At 42.4% G+C, this 20,021-nt stretch overlaps 1 protein-coding gene across 2 annotated transcripts in view; it reads right to left on the bottom strand.

Annotated features, from left to right (window-relative positions):
* The window catches only part of ADCY2 (adenylate cyclase 2), a 209,046-nt gene extending 205,508 nt beyond the window's left edge, over positions 1 to 3,538 (bottom strand). For both annotated transcript variants that reach the window (XM_057428819.1, XM_057428818.1), the window contains exon 1: positions 3,108 to 3,538. In XM_057428819.1, the coding sequence (XP_057284802.1) occupies positions 3,108 to 3,338 (231 nt within the window). In that variant the 5' untranslated portion in view covers positions 3,339 to 3,538. The remainder of the gene's footprint in view (positions 1 to 3,107) is intronic.
* Between the last annotated feature and the right edge of the window lie 16,483 nt (positions 3,539 to 20,021).

Raw genomic sequence — 20,021 nt, forward strand, 5'->3', positions numbered from 1 at the left:
GGATGACTGATCTCATTTTGCCAGTTTCAGTTGACGCCAGGTACAGACAAATACAGGAGATACTCTGACACAGGAAATTCAAAGGTTGATATTATCAGTACATTATTTAAAACTCTAAGCTGTGAACGATCACCTTTCAAGCAGACTCTGGGTTTGAGAAGATAGAGTGCTTAATTCCAAAGGTCAAAATCACAATAGTTTTCTGAAACAAACAAAAGCAAAATCTCTCAAGAAACTGCTCTCAGTAACAATCACAGCCCATTGCCTGAAAGAATAGTAATCAGACTTCCAGGCACACTCTGTAAGTAATCTTGTTTACTCTAATTTTGCCACAGCTTTTATAAATTTTTCATCTGAAATCAGGAAAGCTACAGCTCATAACTCTGACAGGTTGAAATAGCTGAGTAAGTGGAATACACCCCTGTGTTGTTGGCTATGTCTGGGAACATTTAAAAATACATTGCCAATAAAAATAAAAATAGAAAAAAAAAAGGCAGCTCAGCCATCACAGCGATATATTCTAACAACCAAATAAAAAATTAAAATAGAAGGAAAGCCTCTCACTTCCATTGGTTTCAGGGTTGGGTTTTTTTAAGAAAGCCTAGAACATAAAAATGGTTCATGCTTCATGAACATCCATCTTGTCTTAACAATGTCCAATCCTACATTCCACATTCTAACCTTTTCTTTGAAGTACAAGTGAGAAATGCGAATCAAGTGCTGTGGTGAGTCATTTTGGAGTTTTGTTTCCACACCGGGCTTAGGTAATTTTCAGTAAAATCTTAACTGCTTTGTACAAAATCTAAAGGAAACAACTGTTGAGAAAGATTAACTTCAAATGCACAGACCTGCACAGACCTACACAGAACTATCCCAATCATTTACACCTCCTCTACAAAATTAAATCTCCCATCAAAACAATCGCATACATACTAGATACACAAAATAAAGACAAGGATACTAATACTGACCCTTGTGGCTCAGACTCTCCTGTGTACACCTTTTATATAATCAGGCATGAAAAACAATTACTAAGATTGTACAGCTATATGAAAAGGGTATTCTTTATTCAGGTGTGGGAGAAACAGATCTAAACCTTCAGGAGTATTTTAATCACAAATGCAACCAGAGCTAGACTAGAATAAAACGCTTTTAGGTGAGACTCTGGGCAGGGCTCCAAAGGATTTTGTCCAACATCCTGTGGCTGGAAGTCTATATAGGCAAGCTTTCTCTTCGCCTGAAGTTACTTTCATCCCTTGACTGGAAACTTTAAGGATGAACCCCACCTCTCTCTCCACTCACCCTTCCAGTTGTTAGCCACAGGAAGATAAAGGCTCAGGAAAAAGGTTTTAAAAGCATTTTTTTCCTCTTCCGGTATGTCTGGAATTCCAAATGCAGACTGAACTATAAAATTCCCCCTTTCTGAAGTAGCAATGCCTGGCAAGATCCAGCCAGCTCACAGTTTTGTTTCCATAACTTTTGGCCGTCCTTCGATCTGGACCCAGGTTTATGCCACCATTGTTATCGTGAATGATTTACCTCAAGAAACAGAATCATGAAAATAACCTCGTGCAACTTGTAAAGAAGCTGTAGATTGTACCAAGGTATGAAAAGTAGTGCTAAATACTGTCAAGCCCAAGATCTATTGCGTTGACTGTAGGTGAGTATTGCGTATGCCTCCACACATAACTGTGCCTCAGCCTTAGCATTCGACGGACTTCCATTTCCATCGTTGGTCCCTTCAGCTATGATGGACGAGCACCACACCAGAATGAGATATGGTGTCAAACCTGTATTTTGTACACAGAGCTTCAAAACTGTAGCATTTAGGCATTAAACAACTGAGTTATGAGTTGTTGCCATTTCTGGCCTCACATTAGCTCTTTTACAACTGCTCTGTATTTAGCAAGAATGGCAAATTAAATAAAAACCTCAGAGAACATTTAATACAAATACCAAAAACAAATAAAACACCAATTAACTCTAAATTTAGCTGATCCTTTCAATCAGTTCCTGCAGTTTTTAAGACAAAAGTTTGGTTGTGAGCAAGAAAGCAGGATTCTGTCGATTTGAGAAACACTGTTATGAGCTGTGCCTCTAGAAAAGAAACCATTAGATTATACTAAACTAATCCTCACTCTCAATGTTAAACAAACATTAAGCTTTCCAGAAGACCATTATCTAGGAAAAAAAAAATAAAACCAATAAAAAGTCTGAGACTCCTCAAATCCCCATTCCTTACCTCAGAAGCACACAGTAACGCAAACAGCCTGCCTCTAATAGCTAACAGCAGGAAAACTGTGAGGAGCAAGAATTTTACTGCCCTCTGCAGCTCTTCCTTTGCTTTCAACGCAAGGGCAAAACGCCACGGATTTCTGTGTGAGATAAACTGATACCGACTGTCATCTGCCGCTGTGACATATTTTTCCTCCCAAAGGCTGGAAACCCCGCACTGGACATGCAGAAAAGGCGTCCAACCGCTCCAACTTCACCTCCCTTTTTATAAACGAAGGCTGCTCTACCCAAAAGCTTTCTTAAGAAAACGGGTCAAATTCTAGAAAATGGTATAATGAGGGGGGGAAGAAAGAGGGAACACTGCCATAAAAATTGTTATTTTTATGGCTTGCTTGCCATAAAAATGTTATTTCAGGTACTGGTACAGGCTGCATTTTTGTGGGGCGATTTAAACCCTGCCACAGAAGAGGCCAATACGGCCGAGCTGCCAGTTGGAAGGGAGCGGAGCCAATGAATTAAGTGTATTAAACTCGATGCGTTTGTTGACTCAGTTTTCGCTCCATCAGCCGCGCTGCCGCCGTTCCAGCTTCGCCTCAGAACACCGGGCAGCAAAGTTTGGGCGGGGGGTCCCCGGGCTCCGCAGTCGTTGGCCGCCGCCACCCCGCTTCCTCCCGACACCAACTTTCCTCCGCAGGAGCAGCGGCACCGGCTCTCGCACGCCCCGTCCCACCCCACACGACCAGACTCGGTTAGGCTGGGCTCGGCGGAGGGCGCCGAGTGCGGGGATGCCAGCCGGGCGGGGAGATCCCACCGGCCGGCGGCAGCGGGGATGCCGGGCGGCGTGGGTCCCAGAGCGGGAGGGCGTCTCTTACCAGCCCGGAGGCGAAGAAGACGGCGAGCAAGGCCAGGCAGGCGCCCATCACGATGAGGAGCAGGAACACGATGAGCGGGTGCTGCTGGCTCATGCAGTAGTAAGACTCGTAGAGCCAGTCCCGGGAGCGGGACTGCTCGCCGCTCGCCCCGCAGCCGCCGCCGCCCGCCTGATCGGCCCGCTCCAGCAGGTAGCGGCGTCTCCTCCTCATCATCATCGCTTCTTGCCACATCGGGCAGAGCCCGCGCAACTCCCTCAGCTCCTCCGCCGCCGCCGCCGCCGCTGCTGCTGCAGGAGGCAACCGGGGAGTGGAGCGGAGCGCGCTCCCGCGCGGGAGGCGGAGAGGAGGGGCCGCGGCGGCGGCGGCGGCAGCGGCATGGTGCGCCGGGCAGCCGCGGCCGCGGCGCAGCCAGCCCGGGGCTTGGTGCGCCTCCGGAAGGCGCCACCCCGCACGCACATGCCTTGCCCGGCTCTTCCAGAGGTGGGGGCGGGAGCCTCGCTCCTCCTCGCCGGGGAGGGGAGCGGAGCAGAGCGGAGCGAAGAGGGCGGGCGCCCCAAAGCAAGTGCCCAAGGGCGGCAGCGGCAGGAGCAGGAGGCGCCTTCGAGGGCGACCGTGGAAGCGACCCCTCCCGCGCCCTCCCGCTCAAGGGCGGCGCCGGTAGGTGCCCATGGGGCACGGCCACCTGCCACTGCCCGGTCACCGCCTGCGTGCCGCCGGACACCTCGCCATCCCCGGAAGGTGCCTCTCCCGACGGCGGCAGTGAGGCGGCGAGCGCCCGTGTGCCGCTGCCTCGGAACCGGGCCTGCCCCGCTCCCCGCGGGGACAGCAGCCGCAGCAGGGCAGCCCCGGGGCGCGCCGCACCTTCCCGCTGGTGCGTGGCAGCACCTCCCGGCGCACAGAGGGAGATACGCGTGAAAATCTCGGAAATTACTCCCACGGGCAGAGGGTTTCGCTGGGTACCTCTCCCGGAGGCTGAATCTCCTTTTTAAGAATCATACCTTAATTTCTGTCAAAGCCAGGAATTCCACTGGGGAAGCAGAAGAACATGCTGGGAAAACGGGAAAACGTACGGCTTTCCTTGTCCCGAAGGAAGCAAAGGAAACTTTCCTTCCTCCTAACAAAGCAGGCACTTGAAACAGACTGGACATGTAACCTGCTACAGTTACACATCCATGATACACAGCGAGTACCAGCCAAAGTTTCGTAAGCGCATGGAGGCAGTTCTCTCCCAGTGCACTGCCTCCCGGAATGTTGTCCCCGCAGGACAAATCTCTCTCTGCCCTTTCCAACCCGCTCTCTGCTGTAGTTTTTCCACATCCTAGAAGATGCAGGCCTGCCTAAGCTTTCTCCTAAGGGAGAGGAAAAGACCAAAGTGGCACAAATGCTGCTGGGCCTGAATGTCCCAAGTGTGGCTCCTGGTGACTGGAGTAATGTCAGAAGCAAGAGGGACTTGAAAGTACTATGATACTACAATAGGTGAAAAACTGGGGCTACCATAAGTGGTTTTAAGTGAGAGATGAAGAGCAGAGAGCTAGCCATTAGCCAGATGGAAGAGAAGGCTGGTAACTAGGATGACATGGACTGAAACTGCTCCTTTAATGCCTAATGCTACCTTCTTTCTCTGCCACTGCATGTTTGGGATTTCCCAGGACAAGAGGTACCCTAACCACCAGTGGAACAAATCATAGAAACCAACAGTACATATAGTTTGGAAACCTTGTCCATACATTTGCAATTCCTAGATTCCCCAGGTTTGAGACAAGGATGAGGCCTGTACTTCCTTCCCCCCCTGTTCCTCTCAGCTGGCTGGAAGGAAGAAAAGTTCCTTGGCTTTCATTCTTCCTTCCCCTGAAGTGATTGCTGGGGCAGGAGGAACAGATGAGGAAGAAAGAAAAAGTTACAACTGCACCCACTGTTCTGGGAGAGAGAGGGTGAAAAACTCTCAGAATCAGCAGTGATAAGATTGGAGGATGAACACAAATCTATGTGGGGAGAACATTCTGGCAGAATTAATTGCTGGGAAGAGGTGGGTGTGAGAATTTCTGCAACATGAAAAGGCTTTACTTGCAGTCACTTCAAAAACTGTGGAGCTGGCCACCCTCACTGTCACACACACACATATAGTGGGATAAGCAAGGAGAGTTCAAAAAAAAAATCAGGAGACAAACCAGAATTCTAACATAAAACTCCTTTTTAAAAGTAGATTGCAGTATCTGGGCTTTGAAGGCACCTGAGTTTTGATCTCTCAAGGGTGGAAAGACATATATGCTTATTGAAAATACAAGAATAATAACATGACTCTGTGTGTACTCACAAAAGTGTGAAAGGTCTTAACAGGCAAAATGAAGTATGTTCTCTGCTCCACACAGACAACCACCATTCCCCCAAAGTATTTGAAACATGCACAGTATGTTAAGACAGATGATGGTACTTTCTGCCTCTCTGAATTTGAACAGAAAAGGCCATTCCAAAGAGTTTACTATGAGAGCATGTCAGTTGTTTGTTGTTTCAGTAAGATCTTTTGCTTGTAACAGCTAATTCCTCATTATATTAGTCTCATGCAATTTCTCAGGAAATAAAATTATAACTCCACAGCAAAAACTTAATTAACCCAAAGGTTGCTCAGTGGTATCTCATGCCTTTCCAGAAAGATGAGTTCAGCATAAGTATCTTCTGAAAGACCAGATGTAAGGTGCTTCACCAGATAAGCAAGTAGAAATACCAAGTTACGTTTCCACTTGACTGTTTTCTTGCCTACCTGGTGGACTCATGCCTCTAATTTCCCTCTCTAAACTAGAAGACTGCATCTTTTAATTAGAATCATAGAATCATAGAATAGTTATGGTTGGAAAGGACCTTAAGATCATCACGTTCCAACCCCCCCTGCCATGGGCAGGGACACCTCACACTAAACCATATCACCCAAGGCCCTGTCCAACCTGGTCTTCAACACTGCCATGGATGGAGCAGTCACAACCTCCCTGGGCAACCTATTCCAGTGCCTCACCACCCTAACAGGAAAGAATTTCTTCCTTATATCCAATCTAAACTTCCCATGTTTAAGTTTTAACCCATTACCCCTTGTCCTATCACTACAGTCCCTAATGAAGAGTCCCTCTCCAGCATCCCTATAGGCCCCCTTCAGATACTGGAAGGCTGCTATGAGGTCTCCACGCAGCCTTCTCTTCTCCAGGCTGAACAGCCCCAGCTTCCTCAGCCTGTCTTCATACAGGAGGTGCTCCAGTCCCCTGATCATCCTCATGGCCCTCCTTTGGACTTGTTCCAACAGTTCCATGTCCTTTTTATGTTGAGGACACCAGAACTGCACACAAAACTCCAAGTGAGGTCTCACGAGAGCAGAGTAAAGGGGCAGGATCACCTCCTTCGACCTGCTGGTCACGCTCCTTTTGATGTAGCCCAGGATACGGTTGGCTTTCTGGGCTGCAAGCGCACACTGAAGCCAGCTCATGTTCATTTTCTCATCAACCAACACCCCAAGTCCTTCTCTGCAGGGCTGCTCTGAATCTCTTCTCTGCCCAACCTGTAGCTGTGCCTGGGATTGCTCCGACCCAGGTGTAGGACCTTGCATTTGGCATGGTTAAACTTCATGAGGTTGGCATCAGCCCACCTCACAAGCGTGTCAGGGTCCCTCTGGATGGCATTCCTTCCCTCCAGTGTATCAACCAAACCACACAGCTTGGTGTCATCAGCAAACTTGCCGAGGGCACACTCGATCCCACTGTCCATGTCAGCAACAAAGATGTTAAACAAGACCGGTCCCAACACCAATCCCTGAGGGTCACCACTCATTACTGGTCTCCAGCTGCACATTGAGCCATTGACCACAACTATTCGTGTGCGGCCATCCAGCCAGTTCTTTATCCACTGAGTGGTCCATCCATCAAATTGATGTCTCCAGTTTAGAGACAAGGATGTCGTGTGGGACAGTGTCGAATGCTTTACACAAGTCCAGGTAGATGTCCATCAGTTCTGCAGCCCCATCATAGAAGGCCACCAGATTGGTCAGGCAGGATTTCCCCTTAGTGAAGCCATGCTGGCTGTCACCAAGCACCTTGTTGTTTTTCATGTGCCTTAGCATGCCTTCCAGGAGAATCTGCTCCAAGATTTTGCCAGGCACAGAGGTGACACTGACTGGTCTGTAATTCCCCGGGTCATCCATTTTCCCCTTCTTGAATATGGGGGTTATATTTCCCTTTTTCCAGTCATCGGGAACTTCACCTGACTGCCAGGATTTTTCAAATATGATGGCCAGGGGCTTCACAACTTCATTTGCCAGCTCCTTCAGGACCCACGGATGGATCACATCAGGACCCATGGGCTTGTGCACATTCAGATTTTTAAGATGGTCTCGAACCAGTTCCTCTCCAGTGGGCCCAAGGTCTTCATTCTCACAGTCTCTGCATCTGCCTTCCAAGACTTGGGTGGTGCGGTCAGAGCCTTTGCCAGTGAAGACCAAAGCAAAGAAATCATTCAGAACCTCAGCCTTCTCCAAATCCTGTGTATCTAGTTCTCCCGAGAGCTTCCTGAGGGGGCCTACATTCTCCCTAGTCTGTTTTTTATTTGCTATGTACCTGTAGAGTCCCTTCCTGTTATCTTTAATACCTGTAGCTAAGTTTAATTCTAACTGAGCCTTAGCTTTCCTAACCTGGTCCCTAGCTTCTCGGACAACATCCCTGTACTCTTCCCATGACACCTGTCCTTGCTTCCACTTATAAGCCTCTTTTTTCCTCAGGAGCTCCTTATCCATCCAAGGAGGTCTCCTGGCCCTCCTGCTGCCCTTCCTTCTGGTTGGGATGCAACACTCCTGAGCTTGCAGCAGGTGATCCTTGAATATCAACCAACAGTCTTGGGCCCCTCTGCCCTCTAGGGCTGTATCCCATGGAACCTTCCTAAGCAGGTTCCTGAAGAGGCCAAAGTCTGCTCTTTTGAAGTCCAGCTCAGTGAGCTTGCTGCACGCTCTTCTCACTGTCCTGAGGATCTCAAATTCGAGCATCTCGTGATTGCTTCATCCAAGGCTGCCATGGAGTGTCACATTTCCAACGAGCCCTTCCCTGTTGGTGAGCACGAGGTCAAGCATGGCACCTCTCCTCATTGGCTCCTCTATTACTTGCAGAAGGAAGTTGTCTTCTACACAATAGAGGAACCTCCTGGATTGCTTGTGCCAGGCTGTACCGTCCCTCCAACAGATGTCAGGGTGGTTGAAGTCACCCATGAGTACAAGGGCTTGTGAGCATGAGGCTTTTCCTATCTGTCTATGGAGTGCTTCATCCGCAGGTTCTCCTTGATCAGGCAGTCTGTAACAGATGCCCACAGTAATGTCTCCCATAGCTATATTCCTTTAACCCTGACCCACAAACTCTCTGTGGACTGCTCACCTGTCCCCAGACAGAGTTCCATACTCTCCAGCCTATCCCTAACATAAAGGGCAACTCCAGGCCTGTCTTTTCTAAAAAGCCTGTAACCTTCCATTCCAACACTCCAGTCATAGGAGCCATCCCACCATGTTTCTGTGATGCCTATTACATCATACCCCCGTAGATGTGCACACATCTCTAATTCCTCTTGTTTGTTCCCCATGCTACGGGCATTTGTATGGAGGCATCTGAGCCGAGCTCCAAATGAAGCCAGCTCATTGGCTGGAGCGGCTGGGATATCTCTACATTGTTCCGAGCATTTATTATAGGTGTTGGCAACTAACTGGGTGTGTTGGAATGGAATGATGCCCCCCTCCTTCAACACATCTAGTTTAAATCCTCCTTGACCAGTCTGGCAAGCCTCCTACCAAAACTGCTGCCATTAGCTCCACCAGCCCCCCGTAGACCTGGCCTACTAACTAATTCATTCTTCAGCTAGGGACATCCCACACCTTAAAATGTAAAACCCCCATCAGTCCTTAGAGCATATCTATAGTTAGAGGCAAAGGTTCAGTGAAAAAAAAAAAAAATCACACTGCCATGTAATTAATTATTGCAGCATTCTATATATGGACAAGGTAATTAAAACTGCACAGTACTTAAATCTGAATTTGAACTTTTAATTTAAACACTCTACTTTTTAACTAACATTAACTAACATATTACCACTTTCCCCTCAAGATACATTTAATTAATGAGATGAACATTATTACAGTCAAATGACAGTTATGTCACTGCTAAAGTTGAAATGCCATATGTTTTTAGACACCCATTTCCCTATGTAGCCTAAAGCATATATCCTTACTTCGTCCAACTTGAAAGTTTGCTGTGCCTCAGGGAAAAGGAAAGTACAGTGAAATTTATAATCTGGGGTTGAGAAGCAAAGGGCTTTCAGAAAAAAAAAAACAAAAAAACCTCCATGTATTCCACCTTGTTTCTTTAAAAAGATAAAAAGCAAAGCTAGCCCTTAAGATTGTCAGAAACTATCCATTGTGTCCCCTTGGGATTCCAACAATGTCAAAGTATTTGTTCTTTAGACAGATGGTGTCTAAGCATCTGTTGTACCACTCTGGAGAAGCACAACAACACAGAAAAAAATAGTTGAGGTCTACAGCTGCTTGTCAAAGCAAGCACGTGCCAGAGGCATTACGCTTTCCAGTAGCAAGTTGATTAACCTAGAGAACTTCTGTCTGGACTGTCTCCAGAGGTCCCTTCCAGCCTCAGCTGTTCTGTGATCCTGCGATATCACTGCTTATTACCAGTGTCAAGGGATCTGTGACAGGTCTTAGAGAGAAATCAAAATAAGGACAGGAGATACAGGAAAAACTCCTGTTCCCTACATAGCTTTCTTTGCCACTCAGGCTTAATCAATCTTCATCACCCCTTTCCTCAATTTTCTCTTCCCTGTTGTCTTCTCCTGCATGGGTGTTCTGGTTAGGGATGCAGACTAACTCTCAGAAGAGTGAGAAGAGAGATGGATCCTTTGTTCTCAGCTACTCTGCTCAGCTCAAGGACATCTCTAGCCAGAAAATAAATTGCAAGAAAGACGTGCTTGTATCCCGCAGTTCTGCAACATAACAAGCATTCAGAAGACCCATAGTAATTGGCCTGAGCAAAATATACTGCCCACAAGTCCACTGGTGGTCAGATTCCACCCTCAGCAGCCAGCCACCAGAATTGCTCAGAAGAACCAGTCCATCCCTATAGTCTTGAACACTGTACTGCCACTGCCCACGTCCACACCTTGCGCTGAGCTTCAATTTCAGGGCAAGTTGCCCTGTCAATAAGATGACACACTGCTGACTGCTGAATTGTGCAGTACAGCAAAAGACAGGTCAACATGCCCCTCGTAGTGCTGCTTTCGGGGGACACCAGCCCATGAGCCATCCTGTCATAAGAGGAATAATACATCAATACATATGGCTTGTCCCCAGTTGTAGAAGGGGGGATTAAATTTTGTGCAAGGGGCCTGCTGTTCACTCTCACATTGAAACCCATAGGCTGAGAAATAATAAATATATATGGGCAATTACTTAACACCATTAACATCTCCATAAGGGATACAGAACTTTTTCTTATTGTGTAATACTGAAGACTGCTATTTTTTACTGATTTTTTCTGGATTCATTTTACCGAGCTCATTTATCAGGACTTTTCTCAGACCTTATAACTGCAGTTATATGCTACTGTTGCTGTTCAAAAACTGATGACAGAATTACCTACAGAAATATATTTGATTTCATGCATCTGGAACCTGGTAAACTTCACTTTTGACTCAGTACAGACTTGCTTAAGCTGTTTAATATTATCATTTAAGGTGCTAAATTACAGTCTGACTAATCTATAATTCTTTGTGTTCTTTTACTTTTCTTCCTCACCCATTTTGAAGCTAGTTTCTAACTTTGGGCCTTTCTCAGCCTCCATAAACTTTTAAGAATAAGTACTAAAAAATTCTGAGGCTACTGAAGGAACTGCTTGAGACCCGGATGATCTGATGGTACCTCAGTAATCTCTCTTCTTCTATGTTTTCATCACAGATGGTAACTATACTGATCATCAAACCAAAGATAACCTTTTTATTAAAGATTGAAGCAAAATGTTGATCAGTATTTTAGATGTTTTGATGCCATCTGTTACCAGCTGAATAGTGGGTCAACTATTCTCACAGTCTACTTTCAGAAAGCATGGATGAATAGAAAATTGTACAGAAGTGCATTAGTTTCTCTCTGCTTGCACCTTGCCTTTTTCTTATTTTGATCAGGCTGTTCTTTATTCTCACTGCTATAATTTGACTTAATTTCCAAGTTCTGTATTGTAGCACATTTTTCCATTTTCAAGACGTTAAACTCCAGTTACACACTTCCTAGTCTTTCATATGGGAGCAGTTTGCACTTTTGCTAATTTTGTAGTACTATTTAGGAAACCGTCTTTTCTTCCAGATAACCTGCTTTCAGGTGGGATATCACGGAAAGGTGGGAGGAAAGGAATAAAACTCTTCAGAAATTAAGAACTCCTGAGGAAGTTTTATAGAATTCCAAATTAACTGGGCATGCTCAAGACCAATACTGTAGGCTGCTCAGGAAAGACCTGTACAATATCCAACTACAGTCTAAACACTTTTACAGCATTAGAATGTATGAAGAATATGATGGTGAATAATTTAGAGCTTACAGTAATGACTTTATATTGATTAATCATACAGCTTCTTCTTGAGTTTTATTACCCTACTTAGCCAAACTCATTAAAAATATTGCAGAACTAGAGACAGATTCTTCAGAACATAAGTAATCAAAACAACAAGGAAGAGTTGCTTCTATTTATCAAGTGTATAGCACTGTTATACACGGAAATGAAAACATAAGAGGCAACACAGTAAAGGCACGTAACACAAAAACTTTAGAAAAGACTGCTTGGAATCTTAAGTTTTCTTTATCTTTTTTTTTTTTTTTTAAAGAAAAGAAATACACTGAAAATTAAAGGAATGAAATGCAAAATTAGTAAGTGGGATATTTTATTTCACACAGCCTGTAGTTAGTCTGTGGATCTCTGTCATGGGAGCCTTTTAAGAACAGGAATCTATCAAGGTGACAAAATGGATTTGGTTTTATATGGTTGTCAAGGTAAGTCTGATAATCAATAATAACATGAATTATGATGAATATTGATCCTATTGTTACATGAGTCATGTCAGTGAAAGGCAGTAGATGCAGAGATGAGAAAAAATATGAAAGGCAAACCATCACAATTGATTTCTTGCATCTTACACTGAATTATAATGTGGGTTTGTTTTTTTTTTGGTTTGGGGTTTGTTTTGTTTTGTTTTCCTTTGTTTTTCCCCTGAGAGAGTTTATTGGGCGGATAATTCTTCATTTTCATTCAGCTGTGGTAAATGGTGTTCCTATTCATTTCCATTGATTAAAAAAGATATTGATTTCCTGGGTCCAAGGCAAGACCACTGATTCAAAGACCACTGACTCACACAACATAATCTACTATTCTCCCCTCAAGAAGGAAGGCACATATATGATAAAATTATTTTGCAGACATTTTACTATGATCTTTACTCCATCTGCACAATCCACTGAAAGTAAAACAAAATACGCCTAAGGAAAATTGTAACTGTGCAACCCTTCAAAATTATTGCAATGATCAGATTTGGTATGTGGCACTTACTGACCTTGACAGATTACTTAGGTTAACCCATACTATGGAACAGAAACATACAAAACTTAATATAAAATGAGCCGTTAAAATGAATACATACCTGTAGCTACGTTCATATTAAAGAAAGCCAATCGTATCCTGGGCTACATCAAAAGGAGCATGACCCGCAGGTTGAAGGAGGTGATCCTGGCCCTCTACTCTGCTCTCGTGAGACCTCACCTGGAGTATTGTGTGCAGTTCTGGTGTCCTCAACATAAAAAGGACATGGAACTGTTGGAACAAGTCCAGAGGAGGGCCACGAGGATGATCAGGGGACTGGAACACCTCCTGTATGAAGATAGGCTGAGGAAGTTGGGGCTGCTCGGCCTCGAGAAGGGAAGGCTGCGTGGAGACCTCATAGCAGCCTTCCAGTATCTGAAGGGGGGGTACAGGGATGGGGGTTGAAGACGAGACTCTTTGTTAGGGACTGTAGTGATAGGACAAGGGGTAACAGGTTAAAACTTAAACAGGGGAAGTTTAGGTTGGATACAGGGAGGAAATTGTTTCCTGTTAGGGTGCTGAGGCACTGGAATGGGTTGCGCAAGGAAGTTGTGAATGCTCCATCCATGGCAGTGTTCAAGGCCAGGTTAGACAGAGCCTTGGGTGACATGGTTTAGTGTGAGGTGTCTCTGCCCATGGCAGGGGGGTTGGAACATGATGATCTTAAGGTCCTTTCCAACCCTAACTATTCTATGATTCTATTCATCTAAAAAGCTTTTTTTGCAACATCTCTGTCACTGTTTTAGTGTTTTTCTCAGTAGCTGTCAAAGTTCTTTCAGAGGAAGCTCCCTCTGAACACGGGCTGCGAACGAAAGTGCAAGTTAGTGGTATAGCCCTTCAAAAGTCAAGATCTGATCTCAGTTCAGAAAATATTTAAAAGCAAACAGAAGTCTATACATGTTACCTCCAGGACTTATGTAAGACTTTTTGAAAACAATGAATTAATCAGTGAAATAAGGTTTTGCAGGATGGAATAACCAGTATTTTTCCTGAATGAAACATTTCTTGATGTCAATTTTATAGTCTTCTTGGCTTGAAGAAAGTCAATCTGGGCTCATGTTTTTATCATTATTGTGCTACTATGTATTTAATGGCCGTCAGTTACTGTTTTGCTTATACCAAGGCAGGAACACTCTAGGAAATGTTATCAAGAAGTTAATATTTAAATTTATTTGCACATAAGCACAAAACAACAGAAGAGTTGAACATCGTTACATATTTGAATCTCAGGTAAATTTTGTCCATGATTTTCCCACTTTCCAGAGCTATACTGTCTCTCCCATTTCTGCAGAGGTCCTGCATTTCTTAGTCTCCTTTTCCACAGCTTCATCATGTTCTCACAGAGAAAATGACACATGCTCTCCTTGGAGAGGGAGCTGACACTGTTTACTTTCAAACAGCCCTCAGCTGAGCTACTTAGTGACCTTAGTATAAATGTTTTAACCACAGATGGCTTCCGTAATCGTGTGAAACAGTACGAGGTAATGGTTTCAGCTGCATATTTGATAAGAGAGCTCAGTTGACAGCAGAAAGCTGTAAGAATTGGTAATGCTCCAGGACCCATGTTTGGGGAGTTCTGCCAAGAGCAATGGATCCCAAGATTTTGGAGAAAGTATTATTTCTGGAGAGAGAGAGGAGGGGGTGAACTGCTGCTGAGGACCAGAGGTTTACTCTGGCCATGAAATCCAGTGGTACTAGATGAATAATAAACTTAGGTGCTAGGGTTTGGGAGGCTGGTGTGGTTTTCTGAAGAGAGGCTTTGGGTATGTGGGCTGAATCAGGTCCTGGCATGGCATCACACCCTCAACATAGGGATTGTGGGTTGAAAGCGCAGCTTAATGCTACTGCAGCTGCCACTAAGTAATGGGGAGCTGTAGAGTAAATGTCATAGGCAAAAAAAACCCAGCCCTTTGCCTCACTAGTGAGGCCTACTAGGCATTGGGAAAGTTTCTCTAAAGAGCATGAGGATTACCCAGTCTTGTTCCTTTGGGGAAAAGGTATTGATGTTAATGAACAAAATACTCTAACTTCAGAAGCTTTCATCGAACCAGCTGAATGATATACAACTGGGTACTGCTGACATGTATTTGGAGCAGAAGGTTAAAAGTGGCTGTTACAGCAATCTCTCAGATATTTGAGCACCGTTTTATCAGCAAGAGTCTTTGTGTAAATTTTTTGAGATCAAGATCTCAAAAACTAAAGTACCAGAGACCTGTGCATTTCACAGGGGCTTTCTGTCTTCTCAGGACTGAAGGAAATATCACAGAATCACAGAACAGTTGAGGCTGGAAAGGACCTCTGAATATTGCCTAGTGCAACCTCACTGCTTCAAAACAGGGTCACCTAGAGCAGGTTGCTCAGGAACATATGCAGTTGGGTTTTAAAATCCTCCAAGTATGGGGATTCCACAACTACTCTGGGCAATCTGTTCCAATGTTTGGTCACTGTTACAGTAAAAAAGCTTTTTGTAAACAGAATTTGTTGCCTTACGTTTTGTATCCATTGTCTCTTGTCTTTTCACTAAGCAGCACTGTAAAGAGCCTGACTCCTTCTCTGCTTCCTGACTCCATCAGGTATTTATCACACTGGTAAGAACCCCCTTGAACCTACTTCTCTGCAAGCTAAATAGAGTCGACCATTCCAAATCCTCCAAATACTTAATGAACTTCATGACCCTATGTTGAACTCACTCCAACATTACCATATCTCCATTGTACTGAGAAGTGCCGAAACAGATTTTTGGCACTCAGATGTGTCTCACTAGTGCTGAGAAGAGGGGAATAATCATCACCCTTAACCTGCTGGCAACGCTCTTTCTAATGCAGCCCAGTAGGCTGTTGGCTTTCTTTGCCAGAAGGGCACACTGATGTCTTATTTTCAGCTTAACCATCAGGTTCCTGCTGCTCCTTTGTTGCCAACCTCCTTTCCACACAGTCCATAGTATCAGATATCAGGTAAAGACCTACATATTCTTAAATCCTCTTGTGCCCTCATTTTTATCCTTACTGATTGCTAGTATTATCATAGGATTAAAAGGATTTGTTTGCTAATCCAAATATGTCCAAGGTATTTTTTTTTAATTTTAGTTCCCGAGCCTTCATTAGGTACATTTACTAAATTTTACATGTGTTTTACCTCAGATAGCTATGGGAAATTTTCCAAGTTTCTAAAGTATTTTGTGATCTCCAAGAAAGAAAAGTAGCACAAAAATAAAGACATTTTTTCCTACTTATATAAGGTTGAAATATTTTCCACAGGGTTTTTCAGCTTAGCATAACACAGTGCTTTTCTCTTCCTTGTCAGTTTCCAGTATATAAATGGCACAACATTCATCCAACCAGCACTAATTTTTGTTTCTTTTTTAAGATAAAAATATTGATCAATTATTAAGTGATTTTGGTGTTGTGCATATTTTTATTCAATATAGGTCTCAGTTATAAGGATCAAAGATGTAATATGCAACCACTCAGAACTTACATGACTGTACTGTTTTCTGCAATATCTGAAAATGCAGTGGTCAGTCTCATAGGCATAAGAAATCACCCCATAAATGCATTTTTTAAGTTAAAAGCAGAATAATCTTAATCATGCATTTTATACTGTCAGACTCATGCTTCTCAGATGCATGTTTATTGGACTTATGAGTCATTTACATTGTTACTGGAAAACCACCTGTGCTAGTTTGAAACAGCTACTTAATAAACTGCTCTTGAATCCATGATAATTAGGTGAACATCAACTATTGTGATGACATTATGCTTACTACAGTAAATAATGGAACGTAATGTAATAACTGTCACTACACTAGTATGATAGAATACTCCTACACATCCTCATTTTCACTTTTAGGGCACAATCAGTGATTTTTTCAACCAAAATATTACGAACCATCATGTATAAGATAATGCAAATTAATATATGTCAATGTGTACATTTATTTATCAATACCCCCCACTTAGATTTTTCTGCACATTTCTTCTCTCAAAAAAGGTATTGAACATGAAAAAGTATGGAAAAGGTTGGTGCTCTCATGTTGGAGGAGAGACTTAACAGAACAAGACTCAAAAGAGGACATATCCTCCCAGTCTAATTGAAACCTCTGAAATATGAAAACGGTAAGGGCAGTGAATAAAGATAGTCTTATTAGCCTTTCATTATTTTCTGTAATGCAAAAACTAATACATACTTGGTAAAACTGTCATATGGCAGGCTTAAAGAAAAGATACATTTATCTTTAGAACAAAAATATCCCGAAACATAATTAAGTTACAGTATTCACTGCTAGCCCGTTACAGAGGCTGTGTATGAATTCATTAAAAATGGACTAGAAAAAAAAAGGCACTAGATAATCAAGGGCTATTAAAAATTATAATCAGGGTAGAAAAGCTTTCTAAGGAAGACCCAAACAAGTTGATCCTTGGAAAGTGAGTAGTTAAACCAGAGGGAGTATTATGCTATACATGCCCTGTTCTTATGTGCCTTCTCTAATCTTCACTACTCATAGGCAGGAACCTGTGCAAAAGCCTGGACAGTCTTATGATTTTTATCCCTGTGGAAAGACACCAGAATTAGACATAACTAACTATGTCAGTTCTCATCAAAATTACATCCTTGTTGTATTTTATTATGAAGTCCTGTTTCATTATAAGCTTCTAACACCATACCTGTTATATGGATTTAAATTAAGTTTCCATGTAGGTCTCTAACTGAAAACAAACAAGCAAACAAATAACATTTATTTTAATCATGAAAGAGTAAATTCTTTCTGATGTCATAGACTTAGCTACTTACACGATTTTTCACTTTTCTTCTTTATGCATTCTTAAGTGTGTAATCATCCAGTAGCAGGGTTGTGTTTAGTCACACTGGCCATGTACTTAATAATTCAAAACAGTGTAGCATCTAAAATTCATATGCAGATAAAGGCAGCAAAATGAGCAAACCAAATGTGATTGATAGAGAAATACTTAAAGGATGTAAAATATAGACTATACCAAGTTCTACTTAAAAAAAAAATTTGAGGCTTTGGAAAGGAAATAGCCTTTATAGAGAAACTACTTTTACTTTAAAAGATAGGGTAGAAAAAGTCACAGAATAAAGAAATAAGTAGATTCAAGAATAAAGAACAAGCAACAGTTTGATGACAGCTAGAGGAAATCAGTTAAGGATCAATATGAAACTTGGAACATTTGCCTAAAGTACAGCATTAGTCTTCAGCTGAATGGTAAAGTCAAAAGAGGGCAATAGACTGATGAAGAAATAAAAAAGAACACTTATATGACTTGGTAGAGAATACTCAAAGACAGCTGTGACAGCAGCGTAGGAGTATTTTGGAAAGTTATCAACATATAGAGAAAGGGCTAAGAATTATAAGATAATCTAATAAAGAATACAACTAGGATAAAATCTTCTGATTAAAAAAAAAAAAAATCCAGTTGAAAAGCAATGAAGACAGTACTTTAAAGAGGTCCTTTATAGTGAAAAAAAGAAAACCAAAAACCAAAACCAAAAATTGGCCATTCTCTAGGCAGCTGAGACATTTAGAAAAGAGTAAAATTTGCAAGTGTAAGTTTAACTACAAGTACAAATCTCAAAAGGCAATCAAAATTCCCAGGAGCAAAGTGTGAAATGTTCATAATTGTCATGCTGACATAATAAAATCAAAAGGAAAAAAATCTAATGCAATCTTATCAAATTCATAAACTGAATTATCAAATTCATAAACTAAAAATATCCAAAGGAAGGAGGAATGATAACTTGCCCAATTAAAAAAAAAAAAACCACCAAAACAAAGAAACAAACCCAAACCAACAAAACCCAAACACGACCATGACACAAAAAAAAAAGCAAAGCAACAAACCCAAAACTTTTGCAATGATTCATAGCTCTTAGGCTATGAAATCCTTTCTCCTTATTTTTTTTTTTTTTACTAATGAACTGTAGTTTTATATCTTAAGCACAAGAGAAATACAGTAATTTTCTGGATCTGTGAAAAGCTGATTCTTTTCATATTAAACATGTTCCATTCATTGACAACTTTTGGGGAAAAATCAAATTTATAAAAGCTGCACAGGCATTCTGAGAAAGGTCACAGTAATACATTATGAGGTTGTGGGGAGATCAGTACTTGTTTTGCCTGCTATCAATTCCCAATTAAGCTAGGGAACTGTTTTTAATGCCATTCAACATGAAGTAGCCATGCAAGTGTCCCTTTTATTACCAAATTCACAGGTCTGGTAAGAAACACTGACTTAAACAAGATTATTTTTTATAAAATTAATGTTCTCAGTTTCTATAGGGGAAGACAGAGGATAAATTATAACAGAAATAAGGACTTAAATGTATTACTCTTCCACAGACCCTATTTGATCTTAACCTCATTTATTTTATTAGACTAACAAGGTTTAGTAGGGAGAACTGGAAGAACTTTCAGGCACATGTGTTTTGTTCTCACCAATTTTCAGGTCTGAATCAAAAGCTGTAGAATTTATATTAAATATAGATTGGGGAAATTGTCCAAATTTAAATGACACATTTCCTTACATTGTGTATAAGCAAGGTGTGCAACCCTTTGCTGAAGTATGCTGTGAATGCTAAATCTTTCCAAGGGTTCAAACAGCAAATTGAGAAAGCTGTGGGCTAGTGAGGGGAATCTGCTGGTGGCTATTAGGCTCACAAAAAACCTTCACTTCAGGAAGTTCCTAAACAACTGGTTTTCACAGCCACAAATTACTAAAGGCTGAAAGGGGAGCCAGAGGAGGCATCACTACACATTTGGCCAATTTTTATACTCCTTCCTGTATTGGCTCAGCCAATCTGGTATTTTAAGTTGGTTTTAAGTGTAGGTAAAAAAAAAATAAATTATAGAGTTTCTTTTTCTCTGTGATCAGATGACTGTTGCCCAGGGTTTTGCAGCTGTAACAGCAAAACTAATCAGCTTCCAGGTGTCTGCTGCTTGTCCTCTTGTTTCAAGCTTATTTTATATATGATGTTACCTAACTTAGTTTAGCTAAATTTTTGCTTAGCTTTGTTCAACTATGTAATTTTGGTTCTAAAGGAATCATGTCAATAAGATGTACCAAACCTAAGTAACCACAGTATAACTAACCCTGGTGAAATCAGGAAACATGACAGTGTAAGTCTAAGCGAACCCAAGGAGTGAACCATCAAGACTGCATTCCTCTGCAAAAACTCAGGACACTGATAGCTTACTGTAACAATCCATTGGAAGGGTAAGAGCTTAAAGGGCACATAGTGTTGATTTTATTATATTATT

This window comes from Pezoporus wallicus, unplaced genomic scaffold (genome assembly GCF_028554395.1).
Source record: "Pezoporus wallicus isolate ANWC-B61680 ecotype Strahan unplaced genomic scaffold, APGP_CSIRO_Pwel_v1 contig_6658, whole genome shotgun sequence".
NCBI classification, from domain to species: Eukaryota; Metazoa; Chordata; class Aves; order Psittaciformes; family Psittacidae; genus Pezoporus; species Pezoporus wallicus.